This window comes from Thermobia domestica, chromosome 15 (genome assembly GCF_964235325.1).
Source record: "Thermobia domestica chromosome 15, izTheDome1.hap1.1, whole genome shotgun sequence".
NCBI classification, from domain to species: domain Eukaryota; kingdom Metazoa; phylum Arthropoda; class Insecta; order Zygentoma; family Lepismatidae; genus Thermobia; species Thermobia domestica.
In genome coordinates, this window is record NC_137468.1 from 91,184,061 (window position 1) to 91,209,028 (window position 24,968).

The window sequence follows — 24,968 nt, forward strand, 5'->3', positions numbered from 1 at the left end:
AAAATAACAGTCGTCCAGATTATTGCGGGGTTCCTTCCATACCATAGGAACAGCAAAAGGCATTGCTTTATGCGTACCCTTGAACCAGCCTAACAAGGTCCTTGAACAGGAACTACAGCTAATTTTAGGTGACAAAACTTTGGTTTAATCACCCACTTTACAGCCAAAGTAAAGCTCATATGCCTTCTTCACGAGTGGTGAAAATGGCTTCCGTTGAGTTTTAAGTCAATTCGCCACAGATATAACAAAAACTGTTTGGTTTGTTACGACACGTACGAGACATGATTGAAATTAAGAAACAGAACACTCACTCACTCCACCAATTCTGGTCGTTCACATTAACAATAATAAAATTTGTAACATCTCTTATATAAATCTATATGTGACTGAAATCAGCAAGAGATACTGAAATTACTCTTATTTATCATTTTCCATTAGTTTTACAAAACTGCAATGCGTAAGTTTTACTACGTAATGCATTATTTTAAACGCAATGCAAACTTTCATTCTTTAAGATGTGAGACGGAATAAAACGAAATAATTTCAACATTTATGTGCAGCGCCATCTATTGACAATATTTGAGTCCCCATAAAAACTGGTCGAAATAAATATATCCAAAAACGTACTCTCCTTGCAAATTGGTGGGTGATGGAGCAATTTGTCTGTCATATTTGAATTCAGCATCCTTGAAAACGTTAGAAACTACTATTTTTATCACAGGGAGGAAATCCGTGCAGAGCAGTGTTATTAGCATTTGTCTGATGTAACTAAGAGAAAATCTGGACTAAGAAACTTAATACGAAGAATCGTTTCTCAGCTTAAGAGGGCGTGTTCTATTAGCTGAGTTATCCCATTAGTGTTTCCTATGTCTTTTCGAATTTCATGTAATGTTATTTGATTCCTTACATATTGCAGCTTATGGAGCTATATATAAATGATTAAATAAAGTATATATATATATATATGCTCACCGATCTATTTGCGAGCATCATCAGAGGAGTGGATTTTTGGGTATGCCCAATTCACAGATTAAAACTTAAGCCTCGAAGGTTTTTTCAATTTTATGTCTAACAGGCTTTACTTATTAAGAAACTGAGGAGACTGGCAAATTGGAATAAAAGATATTGAACACGAAGCGCATTGCCCGTGCCAGTTCTTAGTGGTGCACGAGTATTTGATATATATATATACGATCCGTGAAATACTATTCTACGAAAATTTAGAACCAAAATAAGGAATATTTGTACTTACCTGTGTATACAAGATATCAAAAAACTAGCACGCAGGAGGATATGAAATTCGATATTTTACCCAAAAATTCGTTCCTATGATGATGCACGCAGACACACACTTCACCTTATTAAAATTTTGTTTATTTCTTGAGATACGGAAATTCTGTCTTTACCTTTTAGAATAGTAATGTCGATATGCGGTTTTCCGAGAAACGAGTGGTTTTCAAGCGATTTTAACTCAATTTTGCCATGTAATAATAAGATAAAAGTACAGAAAGAATATATATATATATAGATAGATAGATATAGATATATAGAAACCAGGGTTGGCAAAAACCATGGTTCCTGGTTTAAACCAGGTTTTTATGGTTTAAATAATTTGCTCTATATATCATATCATATATGGACAGAAATAAGTTTGTTTCGCTTTGATGTTATTATGCGACAACCGAGTTATGCTGGAAGGGGTCACATAAGCTTAAAGCGGAATGAAAACCGCTTCTCGAGTTACATCCGAGAGAAATTGTCCTCCATTTGAACTCGGAACCAGGACTAATTGGCCACAAATGCGATACGTCTGCCGACTCACTCACGAAGGAATCCTGATAAAAAAAAACGTTGTACTGATCTTTACATGCTTCTTAATATAACTGTCAAGAGTCATTTCAGAAGGACAAAAAGATAAACAGTTGCACAAGTGAAACCATTACACAGAATTACATATGAACAATTTCAAAGTAGTACGGAGTACAGAAGAACTAATTTAGTTCAAGTTAGTTAATAACGACTTTTATTGGTCCAAATTAAAGAAATACATCGACTTAATCTGCATATCAATAAGAAAAGTGAATAAAGATACGAATTATTTGAGTCCACTTTGGCTCAGACTCATTTATACATAAATAGATACCAAAGATACTTATTTCACTAAAGGCCTCTCGTGAGGTCTGTATGACCCCCCCCCCTCCACACACACACACAAAAAGTACGGCATTTTCGATGTATTTTATCAATAGTAAACATTGAAACGAAACAATATTTAGAATTTTTCTTCGATTGCAATTACATAACAATAATAACTACAAAAAATCACAAAATAAACATTTATAAACTTATAAAAAAAAAAGTTGGTTTTGTAGTATAATCTTTTTGAGTAATGAATGGGGAATTTAGGTCTGGATATAATATGAATAATATACGGGAGTGAAACGTGATAACCCACAAATGTGTGTTCATCAAGATTTTACAAACACTTACACTTTTACGAACATTTTTTGTTTTTTGGTTTAAACCAGTTGGTTTTTTTTTTAAAAAACCAGCTGGTTTAAACCTTGGTTTAAACCAGCCAACCCTGATAGAAACACTTTCTTCTCTACGTAACACTGATATGTATATTATATCACTGAAAAGCTTAACCTTGAAATTGTAATTGGAAAGAGTATAGTTTGTGTATTTACATCATTTATAGTTAGACCAAGAGGCATTCAACTGAAAATCCTGTTACTTTTCTTAAAAATATACGATACGCAAAGGGTTAATGGAGTTTAGTATGTCATGTCTTGTGACATAGTGTTATCCTTTTATTATGGTAAATTATACTAGTGTGTGCTTTATGCAGGTACTTGTGATTGGTGGTGGTGATGGAGGGGTTGTGCGTGAGGTCCTCAAACATCCAGATGTGGAGAGTATTGTCCAATGTGAAATAGACGAACGAGTAATAGAATTATCTAAGAAATACCTTCCGTTCATGGGCAAAGCAATGGAACATCCGAAAGTGCAGGTTTACGTTGGAGACGGATTTGAATTTATGGCTAAACACCAAAATGAATTTGACGTCATTATTACAGATTCTTCTGATCCCATAGGTAATATTATTTTCTTTCATATTTTTTCATTTATTTTAACCTTATGTATTTGAATTCCTGTAATTTAGGCATTACTTCCAGTACTTTTATTTGCTGAGCGGTGAATTTCATCCAGTTTTATGCGAATAAGAAATTTTATTGCCATGTGGAGCTCCCTTGTGACTATATGGTTAGCGTACGCGTCTTTGGCGTGGTAGACCTAGGTTCAATTCCAGGTGGGGGCTTGTGTGGTTCAGATCCCACGTTAAGTTGGAAATCCATGTCTCGTATAGCCTCGCTACTAAAAGGAACGTGGAACACCAACTAACAAACATTTGGCTTCATCAGATACAGTATTATACAAAAGAGAGTTTCACATAAATATAAAGCACGTAAGATGGCCCTGAATACTGAGTGGGTTCCTAGCCAATCACCATTAATTACAAAAAATACCAACTCCATACTCTCCTATCTTGACATGACCACGATATAAGTCACATATTAAGTTTTATCAATAACTTGTTCTGTTGCTCATCAATTTTGAGATCTGTGTTCCAGTTCATGACAACACTTTGTCCTTTTTCAATAAACCTATGCCCTCCTTCCATTTCCTTATTAACTTCCTTTGTTCCCGGCTAACACTTTTAACAATCTTATTACAGAAAGCACTTGTTCTCTAGTGAGGGAATTTATTGATATTTGTTATTAGCTGTGTACAAAAGTTGTCCCTATACTGTGTACACGAGCTCCTTTCGTGGCAACACAAAGAACAAACTTCGAGATTTCGAACAGTAAAGCTATATATAATGTACGTGTATATTGTGATTACTGACCGGTATATTTATAGTTAGTCCTATAATGAATTCTAAGACAAAGTATTTATTAAAGCACGAAACAGGAATCCATATACCTTAAATTTCTTTTACTGTCTTACCTGAAGGTCATGCGAATACTTATTATCAGTATCAGCAGGAAGCGCTTGCATTCTGTAACCAGCAGTCCGTTTTGAGGAATGAAGAAGTGTCCTGAGCTCTAACCTAGAAGTCAGCAGGCCAAAGTTGCTTCGCAGCATGCGTGACATTGATACTTTTGAAACCTTCATCTTCCGATCCAATTGGAACCTCTGGTACTTAGGCCCATTTCGTATCCGTATTTCATATATATCTATCCAACAGTGGTTAGATATAGGCTTTACCTTCTTACCTGGCAATCTAAAGGGACGGTAGAGGCTTTATTCGCTACAATAGGGCAACTTTCGTGAGAGGTTCATTGTTGGATTAGTGTGTGGTGAGTAGTTACTGATTTGTAATTGACGAAAATGTAAAGGTAAATGCCTTGTATTTCCAATAAGTTATTATGATTCCAATTATGCGCACAGATATCCCACATTGTAAGGACAAAATACACAAATGTGTACATTCATATGGATATGTGTACATTCATATAATAAGTTATGTCGCTCAAACATTCCTCTGGTTTTTCTACCAAATAAAGCAGGAGACAGGTATCCATGTTATTCCACTTGCCAATCCGACGTTGGGTTCCTAAAAATCGCCTCAAACATTGGAAACTATTCATGATGTTAGGAAAGCACGCAAAGATGGGTGGGAGACAATATTCATGTTCATACTTCACCACAGTCTCGTACAACGGAAATTACGATATAGAACAATTGTTTATAATGCTGGTAAGGCATTTCTTGAAGTATCAAACTTATTCTCATGTATCGTGAACAACTCTCTCGATTTACACACAACACCATTCGTTGCTGCGATTGATAAACGTTAACACCTACTCCACGGCATTCGACAAACTTTGTTTAAGAACTTACATGTCTGTGTGTTGAAATGTATGAAAGGAAACGGCTAATGGCAAAAGAAACTTCTGCCTAATTTATAAATAAAACTAAGTATTTCATACGCATCAGTAACTATAAATTCGATATTTTCTATCAGCTCCAATTTGGAGTCAAATGCCATATCACGATCTTTGACAGAAATTGGTGTCTAATTTCATGTAAGAATTAGATTTCATTTTCAACGAACTTAAAAAGTTCGTTACTGAATTCTCTATGTCTGTCCGTCTGTCTGTTATTTGCGATTTTTTTCAATTTTGAACCCTGCATTCGATAGAGCACCAAAAACTATCAGAGAAAGTGATTAAATTTTTCGCGTCACTCTTACCGTTCACGAGATATTGGCCAAAAAATGGCCGATTTCCAGAATTTTAAGGAACCATATTTCGGGAACCGTAAGTCATAGAGAGATCATTGGTGTTGATCAATACCTAAGAGGATGCTAAATATTTTGGTACCAAATAGTAACCGGTGGCCACTGGTTTGGCCAGTGACCACCAAGTATTATCGGTACCAAAATGTTTACCATACTCTTAGGTAGATTAATACCAATATCATCTATGACTTACCGTTCCTATGGTGTTGGTCAAAAATGGCCAATTTCTAGATATTTAAGGAGCCATAGCTCGGGAACCGTCATAAGTTGTAGAGAGATTATATTGATGTTGATAGTAAATATTTTGGAATAGTAAAATATTTTGGGATAGTTAAATACCTAAGGGGATAGTAAATATTTTGATACCAAATAGTAACCGGTGGCCACTGGTTTGGCCAGTGCCCAGTTGGATAGTGGCCATCAATTAATATCGGTACCAAAATGTTTAGCATTCTATTAGGAATTGATTAACAGCAATATCATCTCTCTATGGCTGACCGTTCCCGTGATATTGGCCAAAAGACAGTTCCGATTTCGGGATATTTAAGGAGCCAAATCTTGGGAACCATAAGTCACACAGAGCTCATATTAGTGTTGTTCAATACCTAAGAGGATGGTGAACATTTTGCTACCAAATAGTAACCGGTGGCCACTGATTAACTGTCTACTGGCCAACTGGCCACCGTTTCCCAAGAGAAGAAGGTGCGAATAAAAAGATTTACTTTTACATCTAGGAACAATGACAGTTATCCTTCCCGCTCCATCTCTCCATTCTTTTTAAGTTCGTTCTGGCAATGCTCTTGGAGCATTCTAAACTGGTTAATACTATTTTGTTTCGGAGTGATAAAAACAGACTTGCATTTCTTTGTGATTAATTTAAGTTTATTTTTGGCATCACACCATGTCGAGATGTTATATAAGTTCTTTTAAAAGTAGTCTTATCCAGAATTACTCTTAGAGAAAAATTTTTAATTAATTTACGATTAATAAAATATATGGACTATGAATGTTTTTTTGGAAGATCAATAGAAAAAAAAAAATAAAAAAATAAGAGATTCCCCAGACTTGACCGCTGTGGGACTCGGATAGCGTATTCGATTTTTGTGTTACATGCAAGGTAAGTTAAGTGCCTGAGGAGAAAAAATACACTAACTTATTCAGTGGTACATCTTGGTCGACCAAATTGAATTCCTTTCGAAGAGTCAGTATTGGCAAGGTTGGATTGTTTACCTTTACCTAAATTCTATGAAATTCTTAGTGATCTGACTTAAAGGAAATCGTGTTGAAATATTGATAGCACGGCTTACATGATGTCATAATCGCCGGTATTTTTTTTAATTATTTTTTTTTTTTTAAGCAAAGCTCATTGTTTTCAGACTCCACTTACCTGTAAGTACGTTTCTGACACACATATCCATGTATTTCTTTACGACGTATGACGAAATGGTGTTCTGTTCTCATCCTTTTTTCAGTTTTACAATTTTCTGGTAGTGTATGGTTAATTGTTATAAGGTAATGTAAAATAAATCACCAGAGCACTTGATGCTCTGTTAATGACTACATTCTTGATCTGATAGACAGCAGCTGCTTTTCTACGAATTCATTTAAAATCGTGAGCAAAACTTAATCAATATTTCTGTGGCATTGTTGTTCTTAATTATTGTGTGCCAGAGGAACGGGTGAAGATCACTGTCTAAAAAGATACGATAGCAAGAATAATTGTAAATTGTTCTAATCGTATCTATTAGTCGACTTCAGTTTGCATGATGAAAGTTACCAGTCAGCCTGTGTAGTACACTGAGTGAAACTTCGTGTTCATATTAAATACAGGATATTAAATAAGTATAATACCTTTGTTACAGGATATTAAATAAGTAACATTATCATCAATAATGAAAAGAATATCTTATCTTTGTGTCCACTTAATATTTATTAATATATAATTTCAACACTCATCTGGTGTCTTCTTCAGTAATTCATATTTCGTTACATACAGACTCTGTAAAGAGCCTTCTTTGTCCTGAAGGAATTAATGAGACGTCAATCATTGGGAAAACAAAGTACAAAGCATACAGAAAAACTATGACTTCTTTCTAAGCTTAAGCCATTTTTGAAAATTATCTGCACTTGCCTTCATTCGCGCAGATTCTGGCACTCCATTTAAGAGTCTGGTAGGTAACGAGGTATGGATTACTAAGGAATACATCAGCGAGTGTTGAAACGTTATAACAAGAAGTCTGAAGTGGATACAAAAGTAATAGATTCTTTTCATTATTCGGGGGCGCGGTGGCTCAGTGGTAGAATGTTCACCTCCGGTGCTTGGGGTCCCTGGTTCGATCCCAGCTCGCGCCGTGTGGACTTTGTGGTGGACAAACACCGTGCTCGTGGGTTTTCTTGGGTTCTCTCGTTTCTTCTCACTTTCTTCATTCCACCATTTCATTCATTTTTCATAATCACCGTCTCCTTTAGCCTAACCGGCATAACCGTGGGACGTAAAACTTAAAGATTTCATTTCATTTCATTTTCTTTTCATTATTCAATTGGTATCTTATAGCATATTTAAGTAAATATATAACCAGTTTTATGAGTAATTTCTGAGAACGGATTAAAAAAAATCACAAATGTGAACAGTCATCAAAGATTGTAGGTTTGCTAATATATTTTGTCAGCGTTAACAAGAAATTTAACTTATTTGTATTTCTTTAAATTATTAAATTATTTGTAAATGTAATAGAGTATGTCACTCAAAAGAGTTATTCCAGTTGAATCTTGATCATAACATATATTTACTGAGAAAGTTTAAAATATTTATTTATTTAAAGAAAAAAATTATGCATTTTAATTAAAAATTAGAATATGATGAGTAAAGTTCGAATTTTGCATGCTTTTTACTTTCGATCGACGAAAGGAGAGAAGAAACTTAGGTGATCGTGAAAAAAAAATCGAATTTGAAATTTTAACTGATTTACACGTTTCGTGACCTATAGATACCGAAGAAGTCATTTTTCTACATTTTGTCTTCTGTTCGTCCTGATGCATACTCACCTAGAGGTCATACCGTTCATCGTATCGAAACCAAATTTTAAACCTAGGGTTTTTATGTGATCTTCCAAGGGGAGTTTTCGAAATTTCTTCCTACCTCCAAAAATAAGGGTAGTTTTCTTGATGGTGAAAATGAAAAAATGCGATTTTCTCTAGAACGGCTCTAACGATTTTGTTTATACCAGGTTATCATAAAATAAGTATCACTGTTCAGAGAACTCTGGAGATGTAATCATTTGACAGAATGCAACCAAAACTTGGAGTATATTTGGGAACATGCAGAAGCGATTGGTGTAAGAAACAATTAGTTCCAATTTTCGCCACCAGAGGTAATTATGGCGCTGTACGACGCCAAGTAAATGCAGCGTGTAAGAAAAACGACACTAGTGATGCTAAATGATAATAATAAATTCTGTAATTACCTCTCCAAGTGCTTACTCACTCCTGCACGTGTTTCAGTGATAAGTAGTCCGGATTTTTATGTAATATCAACCCCCTAATATGTACATAAATATGTAACAAAAATCGCTTAAAATGTAAGAAATATTTAATATTATATAAAAATATGTAATACTACATATGTTACATATTTATGAAAACGTAATATTAACACGCGTATGAGTATGCAATATTTAAACGAATTAGGAAAATAAAAAGGAAAATCTACTTCACTTTATCCTGCTTAATGCAAGTCTCCCAATGAAGTGAAATGCCTGAACAGCTGAGACAGCCATACGTCACTGACGTGACTGATTGCAGGATAATAAAAATCAGACGCGAATGAAGAAAGATGTGAATCGGCTAGAGAGAAACAGGAAAGCCCGAGAAAAGCAATGCATACGGCATTTGTACGTCAGAAATCTCATGTGGTGTGGTGTGGTCCCGTTTCAAATCTAGAACCTTTTGCACTAAATGCGCATCCGTCACCACGGCCCAATCTTGAAATGAATTATAGGCAATATACAAATTTAAATACTAAAAGCAACTTAAGACGAAATGTATTGTTTTATATATATTTATTTCATGCAGGGAAAAGCAATCCTATATCTTTTAAACAATGCCAGCCGAACTAAAATTGAAGAATATTTCCATTAATGAACATTTTTAATTTGAAATAAAGTACTGACAAAATTTGTGCCTGCAGTTCAACTGTATGTTACAAGGTACATTTCCAAATGATCAGAAGTAAAATTTTGTCGGCGATCGGATAAAATATTCTTGTATGCAGGAGCGTATTTCAACAGGGGGATGTAGTTGGGAGAAATATCTTCAAGGGGGGTTCTTGTTTCACCACTGAGAATCTCACACACTGCCAATAGGCTGTCGTAACCCGGGTTTCTTTCCAGCACTGCATTTAGTTTCTTTCGAACTTTTTCTCCTACATCTCCACACACACCTTGCAGCAGTCTCTTTGCATCGTCTATGATTTCCATGGATTCCGGAAGAGGCCGCCCAACAGTCTAGCTTTTTAACGCTTGTAGGTAGCCAACCAAAATTGCTGTCTATATATATGCGGTATCACACGCTACTTTTGAGTCATTAAACAGTTTCTGAGCAATGCCAACTGACACAGCAGACTCCGATGGAAATGAATGAACAACAGGCTTTAATTTTTTGAAAATGCTCATTGTAGATATCCAAGTCCCCATCGCGTTAGCACAGGCTCCGGAGGAAGTGGCATGTTTGGCAGTTGATCTCTGTAAACTTGAACACGTTGTGGCGCCTTAACAAGCATTTTTTTCGTGGAAGAAACTAGTTGATTTACTTCGCAAAAGTTGTCTCTCACCTCTTCAGCGACACGCTGAAGAGCATGGGCCATACAGGTGAAATGGATTAAGTGAGGGTAAAAAATTGTAAGTGCTCTAGCCGCTTTTAACATGTACGCTGCACTGTCTGTTTAGAGAACAAGGACTTTTTCTTCCTGAACTCCTCCCGGCCACAACACTTTAAGACCATCGTTGCAAAGCGAGCAATCGTGGAGTGGTTCGTGCGTTCGAGCAATTTACTCGCAATAAGATAGGATTTAGATGGAGCATCTTCACTTAACTTTCTAATCACTAAATTTGCTACATTACGTCCCAAAATGTCTGTTGTTTCGTCCATAGAAATCCAAATGTGAGAACTATTTATTTTTGCCCTAATGGTATCTATAGCTTCCCTATAACAAACTTTGAAATAACACTTTCGAAAAGTGTATTCGTCAGGAATTCGACGCCCGCAGTACTTCTCCAGAAAAGCACGGTATTTTGGCACTTGAACTTTGTTGCAAGGAATGTTTGCTGCTATCATTGCTTGGCACAAGTCTTTGAAAAACTCACTCACTGAAGTACCTTGATGCATTTGTGTGAAGAGTACTTGTTTTTTTGCAGTTCGCAAATTTTTATTTCCTGCATGAAGTGCACCTCATACATGATGTTCTAACTGAGATCTAATTTTTTTATCACACGCTTGGCACAACACCACTTTACCGTCCGTAGTAAACGCATCATCGATAGTTACCTACGACCGCAATTTCGCGGATAAAGTTGAGGCAACCAGAGCCATTTCTAACTTCGACGGTCAATACAGAACACGTGCGTTTTGCAACTGCAATACTAGAGTATTGTCCTCCTGTCATTCAGTTGAACAAGTGAAGTTCTTTGAAAGCTTACGTTACCTGCTATGATATTGCCACTGTCGCTAGCTTCTTGGAACGAACTCTTGCAGTACATTCCTGGAAGCACACTAGTATACAGTTTTAACTTGCAGGATTTGTTTTCATGTTTTTTCCCGTCCGACCTCCGATAACAATAAAATACACTTCATTTTAGGAATTTACTGGCCAGTTGCCTGTCAGGCACGTGATCTGTCTTCCTCCAGAGTGGAGAATAAAGGGCGGTGCTAATGTACCCCGGAGGAAGGATTTTTACTTGTTTCTTCTTATATTTCTTTTGTTATCGGCGAAAGTTCTGCAAAACATTGTTTGACAACAAACAAACAAACAAACAAAAAAAATCTCTTTCGGTAAAGAAACGAAAAGATAGACATGACAAAATTGAATCTAAATGCAAGCCTTGCACAGTTGGAGAGTTTATTTTTTTTTAATTTTAAATTAAAATTTCAATAAACGCAAAATTTTAAGACAGTTTTATGTAAACAATATGTAGAAACCACAGAAATATGTAATATTGCTCAAAATATGTAAAAGTATGTAATATGAAACTTGAGTTGAAACACCCTACAGGTGTGAATCACAAACATTTAAGGATTTGACGAACCTACATATGAAGGGAAAAATAATAATTACATACAAATCCGGACATTAGGGATAAGGGTTTGGGCATCATTATGTGCCAGAAGTGAATTGATGGTAATCCAATGGTGTTTGCTTCTTTTTTCTTCCCACACTCTTTGTCTCGTGATCAATGATTTCCAGGTTCGATTTCCGGTGAAGGCTCACTTGAGTCGGATCCCATGTTAACCTGTAGGTCCCATCCTGAGAACATCATCATCATCTCATACGGTACTAGTCACTATGGATTTTCCTTGCCCAGGGAACTTCACGTTAAAGATCTGCCTTTGGGCAGAACCCCACATCACCATCATCGTCCATAACACATCACTACACCACGGGTTTATTAATAAGAGTACAAATCAATGCCACGCGTCGCAGGGGGCATAATTAGACCTTTATTTCATTGAACATCAATAATATCATTTGTCGTCTTTAACACACTTACCGTACGAAAATTTCAACTAATTTTAATTTCTATACCAATCGCTTCTGCACGTTTCCAAATATACTCCTGCCAAGTTTGGTTGCATTCTGTACAGTGGTTACGTCTCCAGAGTTCTCTGAACAACGATACTTACTTTATGATAATCTGGTATTTCCAAAAACAACTCCATCATGTGGTATAAGTCATTTCTCTGGGAAAAATCTAGAAGGGATAGTTTATTCCTGAGAGTAAGTTTTCTTCCGGACGATGTTTTTAAAAACTACTCAGGCGATTTTCTTCATATTTCATAAATTAATATTTCATTAATAACCTGATAATATAGTGTAACTCATTTATGCTGAAAATATCTAGGGTAGTTTATTCTTGGGGAATAAGTTAGTTTTCGGACGATTTTCTCAAAAACGACTCAGGCGATTTTGTCCATACTTCATAATATTCATTAATAGCATGGCAGTATGGCGTAACTCATTTGCCCTGAAAAAAAATGTACAAGGGGTAGTTTATTCTTGGGGAAGAGTTTTATCGAACGATTTTTCTGAAAAACGATTGACACGATTTTCTTCATATTTTACAAATACATATTTCATTAATAATTTGGTAATATAGCACTTATTTGTGCTGAAAAAATATACGAGGTAATTTTTTTTTTTTTTTTTTTTACGATTTTCTCAATAACGAGTCACGTTATTTTGTTCATATTTCATAAATAAATATTTAATTAATAACTCAATAATATTGTGTAAATTATTCCTTACGAAAAAAAATCACAAGGGGTAGTTTACTCTTGGAATGAATTTCTTTTCAGACCATTTTCTCAAAAACAACGCGGGCAATTTTGATCATATTTCATAAATAAATATTTCATTATTATTTTTATAATGTTACATAAATCACTTCCATGAGAATATCCACAAGTAGTAGTTTGCTCTTGGGATGATTTTTTTTCTGACAAGTCAATCCATGCTAAGTGATCGAGAAAAAAGAGAAATTGCCGCTCGGCTTTTTTAAAAAATTATTTTTTTCAGAAATGTTGAGTCGATATAAGAGTACTTCAAACCCACAGTTAATTATTTTTTACAACATCCAATGGCGACGCAGCTGCTACCGCCATTTGGTGTTTTCTCGATTTCTGGCATTTACGTTGCTTTGAATATCTGAGCATGTATTTGTCCTAGCTGGGCGTCTCTAACTTGTGCAGAGTTAAAACTTGACAGAGTTAACATTTTTGCCTAAAACCACTTGAAAGGGTCAAACCAGGGCCTACAGTAGCAACATTTTTGGACATTGAAAACATGTTTGGGAAGATGAAACAACTGATGCAGAGGTCTGAATTTGTGCGTGTAGTATGGGGTCATAAGTTTATACACAAAAATTTGCAGATCTGTAGCCGCTTCCAAAAGCCTGGAAAAAAATCGTAAGTTTGGGGAATTATGCCAGTTCGGCATATTTCACTATCCAATATTTCCAATAGGCCTGGATAAAAAAAAATCTGAAACTGGTAATAGTTACTCCTTTAGTATACCATAACACACACAATAACGCGTCTTATGTTTTTGAGCAGAAGGGGGTCAAAGTATTAAGGAATGAAGTCATACTCTAGGTGGTGTTTTGTTCACAAATTCTACTGGAAACTCGTTGTTATGAAGTAAAATAAAGTAGGATGAATGGTTAGTCCAGTGAAGGCTCTCAGGCGAGTTTCCTTCTTCTAGTTGTGACTCACTGTCTTATCACACCCACAACAGCACTGCTAAAGAATGCCGCTATCAGCAGAATGAGAAATGTCAAAATTTTCAATTTGCTAGGACAAATACACGCTGAGATATTCAAAACAGTGTAAACGCCTGTAATCCAGAAAACGCAAAATGGCGGCAGCCGCTGCGTCGCTAGGAGATGTTTTAAAAATCCATGATCGTGGTTTTGAAGTACTCTGATATAGTATAAACATTGATGAAAAATTTAAATTTTTTGAGATGATCGACCGGCATGCTTGATCACTTAAAATGGATTGACTCTCATGCAGTTTTGTTATTTTATGAACAAATATTTCATTAATAAGCCTAACATATGGCATAAGTTATTTCTTATGGAAAAATGTACAATGACAAGCAGCAGTGTCACGTGTACATCATTTGAACATGTTCTGTATGTATAACAACCAATGCTTTCACACACGCATCAATGTCCTATGCGCATATTAATTTCTTGGTATGAGAAGCTCGATTTTCATAGGTCGAATTTGCGGCCCGAACGTAGTCTACTGTTTATATTGTGCCCTTTAACGTCGATGAGGCATAATTACATATGGCCACAGGTTTCATATTCGCTTGTCCACGCCCCAGTATAAGTTCTGTATAGACCACATTCATGGAGTGATACTCCGAAAATCTAGTACAAGAATCTAAAAGGCAAGAGTATGCATAGATTTCATGTGTTTCTTCTCCTTTAGTTATTATTTGAAGATATTGATAGTTGGGTCGAGCGGAAAATGAATGAGAGGCTGTTAGAAATGGTGGGGGAGAAGAGGACACTTTTAGATATTGTTAAGAAGAGGAAGAGAAACTGGTTGGGACATTGCCTAAGAAGAAATTGTATCATGAGAGACGTCCTAGAGGGTATGGTGGCGAGAAAGAGAGGGAGGGGACGAAAGAGACTACAATTAATGGATGATATAAAAACGGAAAGATCATAACGTGAAGACGAAGAGGTTAGCGGAAGATCGTGGAGCATGGAAGCTTCTCAGCTGCTGGAAGTGACCTGCCAGTAAGGGCAGAATATAGATATTGAAGATATAGATATTGATCGAATTCAAGACAATATTTGGATTGTCTGCATGTCTGAATATTTGGATCTTATCTATTAGTAGTGCAAAATATAATGTAAACGTAAGAATAATGTAAAATATTCGCTCTAGCGTACGCGCTTGCGACACAAGAGAACGAGTTTGATTCTGAACAAAACGCTACACTCCAAATCAACCAACAGGTTTTCATAAACAGAAGTTGCGAACATTTTATGTCGTCATTATTGTTACCAGGTAGAAGAAAAAATCGAATTATTCATGTGGGAGTATGAGTATCCACAACTTAGTTTCAATAGTTTTACTATTTTTATCAATTATAGATAATACCTTAAAGTATACAATTTATGAAGAAACTCTTAGGTATTTATCGTATTTTTTATTTACAGGACCGGCAGAATCACTGTTTCAAGAAAACTACTTCCAACTTATGAAGAAGGCATTGAGGGCTAATGGAATAGTGTGCTCGCAAGGTGAATCTATTTGGACAAGTTTAAATATTGTCAAGGAGGTCGTGGATTATTGCTGCAACACATTTCCTTCTGCATCGTATGCATATGCATCCGTTCCAACTTATCCAAGTGGCCAAATTGGATTTGTTCTTGGCAGTTTAAATCCGGTAAGACTCATGGATTAAATAATTGACATTATTTTATGTATATATTCAGTTTTACATATTCTGCAAAAAATGGAAATGATTTTGAAAGAAGAGTTGAATTATGACTTCTTTGCAGGACATTTGAACGTCAGAGCAATTGTAAGGTTAGATCAAAAATTGTATACTTTCCAAGCCAACTTTTTAATGCGTTGGATCTTGTGATTTAAGGATTAAACATTACTACACACTAATCTGACTAATATGGCAGAATAACACAAATTCATAAGGAATGGAAAACTTTAGTCCGATATTTAACACGTTAGCTGCCAAAGCTTATTTCATTGGTTCTTTTCGAGCGCCAATCATACTCTTTAACTGTATTTTAGTGTTTGCTACTTTTTTGCCGTCAGTCTTTAACGTTTTAACATAATCTAGTGCAAAATTTTGAGTGCACGTTCGTGAAAATTGTCGGTCGAATCGAACAGACAATGATTTTTTTCTTTATGCTAAACATTTGTTATGATTAATTTGGAATTTCATTGGCAACCTCTCTTGACAGTCGTTTGTTTTTTCTCATAAGCACGCGAAACCATAGTTATTCATGTTGTTATTGTAATCTAACCAGTGAGAACGCTAGAGAAAGGGCAACGGGACGAGCGGCTTAGCTGGCAGGGCGTGCCCCCAGTCATGTTTCATTGCAATTAAGTCAAGTAATATAAAACAATTATTATAGCTCTACAAAAAGCATCTTCTCCCTAAATATTTCCTTCCTTAGGACTTTCCGTCATCACCAGCGTCACAGCTTGGAGTCTCCAAAGTGTTTCAGTGCTTTCTTTTTGTGTGAGTCGCTGTTGCACTCAGACACATTCTTTAACTAGAGCCAGTGCTCTGAGGGAACAAAGCGTTAGCGTCGCTTCGACGTCCAAGCGTGTGTCAGTGTTTAAAATATCTTCTGCTCGCAGATTATATCAACCCGCATTACACCCAAGCCGTGCCGTGGAAAATCAGCGCCCGGGGCGAGAGTATACGACAGCGCCTTCATACATATATTCCAAGCAATTTTTCCTATCCATTATCCTTTTTTCTTACGAATTTTTCGCCCCCTTACTTCGGCGCCCGGGGCCGTCGCCCCGCTGGCTCCCCCCCCCCCTTCCCCCAACGGCACGGTTCTGATTGCATAATTTCTTGCCGCAACAAATTATGAATAATCATGACCTATGAGGATGGAAAGGAAGTGATGTGTAAAAGTAATAGAAAATAACTGATACTAGTGTCGAATCCATAGTTTTCGGGGTCGTTGAAATGAATAGTGACAGTCTCGATTCGATGTAAGTCCAAGTTGAACCTCCAACGCCATGGGGATGAGAAGGGTTGAAAAATAGAATGTTCAAAATTACTGAGATTAATGTCGTATACATAGTTTTTATTATCCTTAAGCTGATTTGCGGAAGTCACGATGAAATTTAAGCCGAAGTTCAGTCAAGAACGTGCATTTCAGCTGGCCCGAGAATTGACAGAGGCAACGCCAAAGTAGTTGATGGTCTTTATTTATTCTGCTCACTTATTTGACATAAACATTATTCTTCCCGTGCCAGCACTTGTGCTAGATACAGAATGTTTAGTGATCATTTGACTGAATAACTATGTATAAAAAGCTCTTGAAAATTAGTGATATTTTCATTAATTAGGCATTCTATCATCTACGGGACAAAAATAAACGACCAAAAATGCTATTATAACTATAGTACGGCTGCTACGTCTCTGGCTCTGACAGTTCTGCACGTGGAAAAACAATGTTGCCAATTTGTCCTTTATACACTATATTCTTTAGCTTCGGTTCTGAAGAACTAGCCATTGTCACCAAATAATAACAACACTTCTTAACAGCACACCCAAACACACACAAAGAAAAGAAAAAAAGTTGCAATAACCAAACACGATCTCAAAGCACTTTTCACTGAACTATGCACAACAAAAGGAAGAATACGGAGCTGCAACAACGTCTGGTTTCCATGCCAGCGCGGTGACAGCTCAGTCACTCATTGGGCCTTATGGGGGGTGTCAATGTAGTATCAACCCTCACTTTCTTTTTCGGATAGCTGTCAGAGCCAGAAATACAGCAGCCGTACTATAATGACTCTTTTGATGTTCTGTTTTTGTCCCGTAATATACCTAGGTATATACTTACTGAAAAAAAAAAAGACACCTGCAATTTAGTACATGTGTGTAAATGATTGAGTTTCAAAGCTCGGGAAGCGTGCGAAAGTGAGTCAGCGCAATGTAGGAAGGTCAAACAATACACATAATGCCTCGTCGCCGCATTGATAGCATTTGATAGCGTTCAAAAGGGACCTCATTGTAAGGTTGCACGAGGCTGGCTGGGCGTTTTGTGTGATTCAGACATGTGGGGATTCCTACGTCACTGTGGCCCGCTGTTGGGAGCCAATGAATACGGAAGACACCAACGCACGACATGAAGGTTCTGGCCGACTAAAACACGGGAGGATCGTCACTGCGTGAAGCATTACGTAACCCTGTGAGTCTGCGCTTGCCATCCGGATACACGTAGTCCTACAGAACCCTGTGTTATCCCACATTGTGTCTCGACGCCTGGTTTCAGCTGGATTGCCGGTGCACCATGCCATTGATGGGTTGCCATAAACGACATCGTGTGGAGTGGATTTGCGCTCGGGAAGCATTGAATCTTCATTAATGGCAATGACTCGTGTTCAGTGATGAGTTTCGATTCTGGGTTACAATAGATGACCATCGTATGCGTGTATGGCGGCGCCGGGGGGGGGGGGGGAGAGGTCACATACAGACAATATTGTGGAACGTCACACTGGCGTTACTCCTGACATCATGGTATGAGAAGCCGTCGCGATAACTTTCGGTAACCTCCCGTAGTAATTTGCAGAACATTGATGGCACAGCGATACGTAAATGAGATTCTGCGTCAGCATGTGTTACCCTCTTGCGAGAGCACCCTGATACAATCTTTCCATAGGACAGCACGTGTATCTGGACCGTTTACGTCATGTTGAGGTTCTTCCCTGGCTAGCAGGGCCATCTAATCTCTCTTCAATGGAACTAGTTTGGAACCATCTGCGTGCCACTGCCGATCTGCAGGATTTCGGGGCGCAGTTATAGGAACTATGGACTGAATTATCTTATGCAGTGTTACGACGGCTCCTACGACTTATTTGCAAGTCTCATCAACTAGTATCTGTTCCCGAGGGGATGCTACAACTTAATGGTATGCAACACGTATTACGCTCGTACAATCGAACGCGTTGTTGGTTTGATGAGATATTGTAATCATTACAGTGAAGTTGTATATGGCCTTACAACCCATGAAGTTCATTTCACGTCCTCCATTCCTTCTGGGTGCTTTGTTTTTGTCAATATATATATATATATATATATAAATTTGAGCCTCTGCACTAATTTTATCGAAGGAACTGCATCCTCACCAAATTTTCAGTTAAAACTGAACAGTATCAGTCTCAAATAATTATCATACGAAAATATGTATTTTAAGAGTATTTTATACACTTCTGGGATATGAAGGGTCACGGCGACTGAGTGGGAGAGCGCGTACGCCCAGTGTGAGGAGTCTCTGGTTTAAAAAAAAAATAAATAAATAAAATCGTGGTGTACAACATTGTCCCCGTTGGTTTTCTTGGAGTTCTTCCATTCATTCCACATTATCATGCCACCAATTCTTTCATAATAATTTGCTTTCATAAACCAACCATTACGTTTAGCCTAAAGGACATCACCGTGGAAAGTTATGTATGTGAGTCATTTGGTTGCTTGCTTGCTTCTGTTTGTCCCCATCCGTGTATTCCATACTTACAGTTAGTTAATTTATTCAGTTACTGAGACCGGGCTACACGACACAAGATACCCTCTTGCGTAAAGATAGCATTTGGTCAAGGAATCCATACCGATGACATTATAGTTTGATCTGTTTATATAAAACATAAACACATACTTCAAAAGGAACAGTAGTCGTTCATCAATAGGCATTGGAAAAATAGAAAGTAAGTTCGAGTAGCAGACAGGTAGCTGAGAAGCATCCAAGTGGATGTGCTTGATATATGTTTCCTTCCTCCTATTTGTTAAAGTGTTTAGCGAAAGTGCTTGTAGAGTATCTTTTAGAATGTGTGATTATGTTTTCTTTAATTTTTTGATAACTAACTCTATCCACTGTCAATGCACAGAATAAATAATATTTCTTCCTTTATATCTTGTCAGCTATGAATGTTCACATAGAGAGTATTGAATATTTAGAGTGAGCACCATAATAAAACTAAGTGAACTCATTTCTCTTCTTAGGGGGCGCGGTAGCTCAGTGATAGAGCGTTGACCTCCGGTGCTTGCGGTCCTTGGTTCGATCCCAGCTCGCGCCGTGTGGACTTTGTGGTGGACAAACAACGAACCTTAAGAGCCTGCCTCACTAAAAATAATACAAAATTTACCATTTTTCTTTTGCTTGTTTATTCATCAGTGAAAGGAGATAATGAAATGCAAGTCACCACAATCACAGATAATGCTATTCTACAACAGAAAATATGAACCTGAAGAATGTTCAGTGTTGTCATCCATAGAAATTAGTGTTGCCAGAAAAACAGTTTCCCTAAAATCTAAGTTAAGGCAGCGAGTAGAGGAACAAACTCAACTGCATTTGGTTACGTATCATATTGTTTTGGTTTCCTGTGAACTACTTTTTAAATAATAGTTTTATTTAGTTTGTAATAAACAAAATAGTTTTAACATAGTTATTAAACACTGGCAACACTGAACATTCTTCAGGTTCATATTTTCTGTTGTAGAATAGCATTATCTATAATTGTGGTAACTTGCATTTCATTATCTCCTTTCACTGATAAATAATCAAGCAAAAGAAAAATAGTAAATTTTGAACCTTTTTTAGTAAGGCAGGCTCTTAACTTTGCTGCTTGTCGCATGACTGCACTCACGTATCGAACGGTATTAACAGACAACCGTTTGCCGTGCTAAGTGCTGGAACTAAGTGCATGTTCCAACCAAGCAACGCCACTATCCGTGTTGCTGGGACCCCTAGAAATTGATTTTGGGAGAAGGATGTACACGTTCTGCCAATTCTCCGAATAATAATAATAATAAAAAAGTGGGGTATTTTGTGAACTTAGGACAGATAACCACGATCGTGATTTGGAGAATCTATCATTGCCGCATTGGATCAAATACCTGTAAGCCTATTTGCAAATGAATGGAATATTTGATTGGTTATTTCAGGTACTGTTACGCCATGTCTCTTTTATTGACTATTAGAAGTGGCGTTATTATCATTTGGAACAGTACGAGCTTCAATAAAGTCTAAAGTACTAAATTTTTTGAACGATCTGTAAGAATTTGGAACAGCAAAAGTATGTTATGCGTCGAATTTTCGTTGTTTAATATAATTTTTTGGATACGTGGGAAGAGCAAAAATGAGTACCTTTGAGTTCATTCATAAGATTGCTATTCAGCGGTTCACCATGGAGTACATTCTTCCTTTCTTTTATGATATTCTCTCGTTTGCGCTACCGTATCTTCTCGTATAAGTATGTCAAACATCTGTTAATATGTGCACGTGTCTTTTCTGTGGATCTGTGTATACCATTTATCGTTCTGTATTATGTCCAATAAAGGCATATATCACATACGTATTTGCAGAGTTCTTTATCAGTTTGCAACACACCTTACGTGGTTGGAACAAAGGAATCCTGAGGCTGAAATACACAATGAATTACGTAACTGAAAAAAGTGAAAATCACAATACGAAAAAGTATACTGTAAGCGCTTTCGTTATACATATTATTTTATATACCAGGTGAGTCAAAAATTTTTGGAGACCCTTTTATTTTGAAATCTGAGAGGAAAACGTGAAGTATGTTAATGGGAGCTGGTAGTGGAGAGGATCCGCAACTTCATCAGGGTTTATGATGACTATGCCCTCTCTTGAATGGTAGTTCAAACATCACATGCACGTTATGAACCTGAAAATTTAAAATATATAATTGTTACCGACAGGGTAGAAATCCTAATCGGGAAACCCATAATGGGACGTCCGTATCATTGGTTCATTTTTCGTCGGATGGTTGAATCGTAGCATGGATCTACGTAAGTGACGGTGGAATAGTTCCGGCCATCATCTGCAGAGGTTTATGAAGAAGACTGATGCAACTTCGTGCATAAATGTGAAGAAAGTTTCTCGAAAGTTCTCATGGCTGTTGCTAAAGAGGGAAGCTGAAGATACATAAGATAAAAAAAAAGCAGAATCGATGCAGCTTGTTACTAAGAATATGTTGTGGCTACAGTTTACACAGATGAAATATCAGCATTGAATGGTGACGATACCCGTTGTGTGGACCGCACCAGGATAAAGCTTCATGTCACACGATCAAAACATTACTGGCCTTTTACCGATGTATGGCAGCTGCAACAGATATCTATAGTATTTCGTTCGAGAATATTTCCGTTAAGAGTACAGATGTTAGTCCAATGGATTAGTGTGCTTCTGGACTTCTCAAACGGTGTCTTTCACTACGAGTGGTTCGCATGGTAAATGGCCTCTGGAAAACATGTAAGCAGGAATGGGATAGTATATCCTTGGTATAACTCCAACGCAGTCGATTCATTGAAAACTACGGTGTCGTTCAATGGTCCACACAAGGCCATCACATAGAGTATAATTCATGATGATGGAGTGGAATATCTTAGATAAAGCAACAACTTGCTTGTTCCAATGCAAACTAACCAGCCCTTATTCATTACTGTGAAAAAATGGAGTTTAAAACGATTGTATAGTAAGTAGCTAAATAAGTAAAATGAAGATCAGTTAGATGAGTATATCATTCAGCATGAATTCTAATGAAAAACCATGGTTGACGTAATTGAACGGTAGAAACTCACGGTTAGATTGCAGCTCTACCTACCATTTTTAGCTCCGATAAAGAAACTCATCCTGCTTGCTTTATTAATGCAAAGTTTCTCAATAAATGTTTAATATGGTTTAAATTAATGTGTTATTCTTTCTTTTCTTTTCAGGAAACAAATTTCAAAGAACCACTTAGGATATTTAGCAATGATGAATTAGATAAAATGAATTTACGCTATTATTCTCCTGAAATTCACAGGGCTTCATTTGTGTTACCACGGTTTGTCTTTAAGTCTTTCAGTGAAAATAGTATAAAACGCTTGAAGTAAGGTGGTTGTTTATAAACAATAAAAGGCCTTTACTTTGAATCAAAGGGTAAACAAGGGTAAGGAACGTATAAATAGGTAGCAGAATACATATGGCAAGAAGGGTACTAATGTTGGTATACTTAAGGGAGAAAAATACATCACATGAATATGCTGGTTGTAGTTCCTGAAAATCAGTAAATAATAAAACAATTTAAATTACTATTATCCTTACATTCAATGGGTCCTTACACTGCATGCAGGCTATAAAGATAATTAAAAGGTGGTCATGTATAGTTGCATCACAAAATTTCCGCTTCTCGTATAGTGCCTAGGAACTGTCGTGAGATCTCCGGTACGAAGCAGCAGCATAATACTTTACAGTAGCAGAATAACTGAATTTGTATTGTGTGCTCAAAATATGTAGTACATTAAGCCTGTCAAATGCACTCTGTTCTCTGCTGTCTTACATATGCAACTATCTATATTAAAAAGTACATGTCCTCATAAAATGTGATATAGTTAGATAAGTAATAGAAATACCAATATTCTTATCTCGTATATATTTGGATTATGTACAAAAAGTAAGTCTGTGCAATAATAAACTCTCATTTCCATCCTCAGAGTTGAAAGTTCTTTCAAAAATGCTCTGATTATTTGTTCTTTGTAAACTTTTTTCTTGTTCATGAAAGCTTTCTGAGAAGCATCGCCATGTGTACCAGATTGTTTCTGTAGGAGTATGTTTCGAATGGCATATGCCACAAAAATCAAACCACGAATCTAATACTAGTTCAGTTATTTGAGGTAATTTTGCAGACTAAGAAATTATTAAATACATTGTTCTTCACTTGATCTGTGCAAGTCTTCAGAAGTCTAATGTTGATATACTCTAATCCAGTTATTCAAGTATCATCTGTGGATAACATCGGGCACTTACAAATTATCGTTGTGTCCCGAGCACAGTCTTGAGAAACTGGTTTATAGACAAGTCATAATGTTTGAAGGTCGAAGGTTCTGGCTTGAATTAGATCTGAATCCGCAAAAAAAGGGATCATTATGTACTGGCCATATGCTCAAAACTGCAGTCAGTATAAGATGACTAGACCAACACCTGAGTCATTGTAAAATATGAGTTAGAACTTTCGCTACAACTAACTGACTGTGTCAAGAAAATGTTTATTTGTCGCGGATGAAACGAAAGTTTTGTGTAAATTGATTAGATACAGGAAGGAAAACTTGTTAGTGGAGCTTACTCCAAAGATAATTTTTGTAGCATTTATTATTATATTAAATCAATGGTTGAAATACGGGTATGAAATGAGTAAAAACACTGATAATTTGGGTATACCTTGTTTTTGATTTTTGGTTGGGATGAAAGAGAGGTTTTTTGTGGTTTTAAACTTTTACGAATTATGTATTTTTACTTACAATCTATTTTATGTGGAAATAATATAATGTGCATATCAGTACCTTTTATTTTATTTTACGAATGATAAAACTAGTAGTAATGCAAAGAAGCAAATTTTACAACATACTACTTATTTACAGTGTACTGTGGATAGTTAACATTGTTTTTCTAAACAGGCACGTTATCAATATTCCAGTGAGTAGCTACTACTTGTTTTGCTGTTCGTTCATTCCAAGTGTTCATAAATATTTGGATTTGTTTCTGGGTTTTCAGGAATACTAAGTGAAAGTCTTAAAATGATAAGTGTTTCTTCTTTCTTACTTTATTTTGGCATTTAATCTTTTATAAATACTCGTGAGGGAAGTGTAAAGGTATCTGGATGTGAAAATACGTTGAGAATTTTCAAATATGTACATATTGTTATTTTCATGTTGTTTAATTCAGATTTAAGAAGTATATTTTAAAAAGACTATAGTTTTCTATGAATAAATATTATGCAAACAATACTAGTTTTATTTGTGATTCTTAAACCTCTAACACCACCAATTAAAACATGAGTGATGTTCAGAGCACATTCAAAGTTGAGAAAATTAACATAATATGTAATCAAGAAAATTATCATACATTTCCGATTATATTTGATGAGCTGTCTCCTTGGTAATTTGAAGGTTTAGAACAGCATCTTCCTACCGACCAAAAATGTATGTTGCAAGAAACTATTGGTTCATAATGAGAATTGGTTCATATTACGCCGCTAAGCGGCGTAACGTTAGGGCTGCATTGCAAACGAGCTTGTCGTGGATTAGAGGCGTACATTCTTCCTTTTTCTGAATAAGAAAGGTCAAATTATGATGAAGACAATCATAAGTGTTACGTATGGGTAG

The 24,968-nt window shown here is 36.4% G+C and overlaps 1 protein-coding gene across 2 annotated transcripts in view; it reads left to right on the forward strand.

Annotated features, from left to right (window-relative positions):
* SpdS (Spermidine Synthase) overlaps positions 1 to 24,588 on the forward strand; it is a 47,247-nt gene extending 22,659 nt beyond the window's left edge. For both annotated transcript variants that reach the window (XM_081739965.1, XM_081739964.1), the window contains exons 4-6: positions 2,852 to 3,098; positions 15,256 to 15,485; positions 22,542 to 24,588. In XM_081739965.1, the coding sequence (XP_081596091.1) occupies positions 2,852 to 3,098; positions 15,256 to 15,485; positions 22,542 to 22,700 (636 nt within the window). In that variant the 3' untranslated portion in view covers positions 22,701 to 24,588. The remainder of the gene's footprint in view (positions 1 to 2,851; positions 3,099 to 15,255; positions 15,486 to 22,541) is intronic.
* Positions 24,589 to 24,968: the final 380 nt, after the last annotated feature.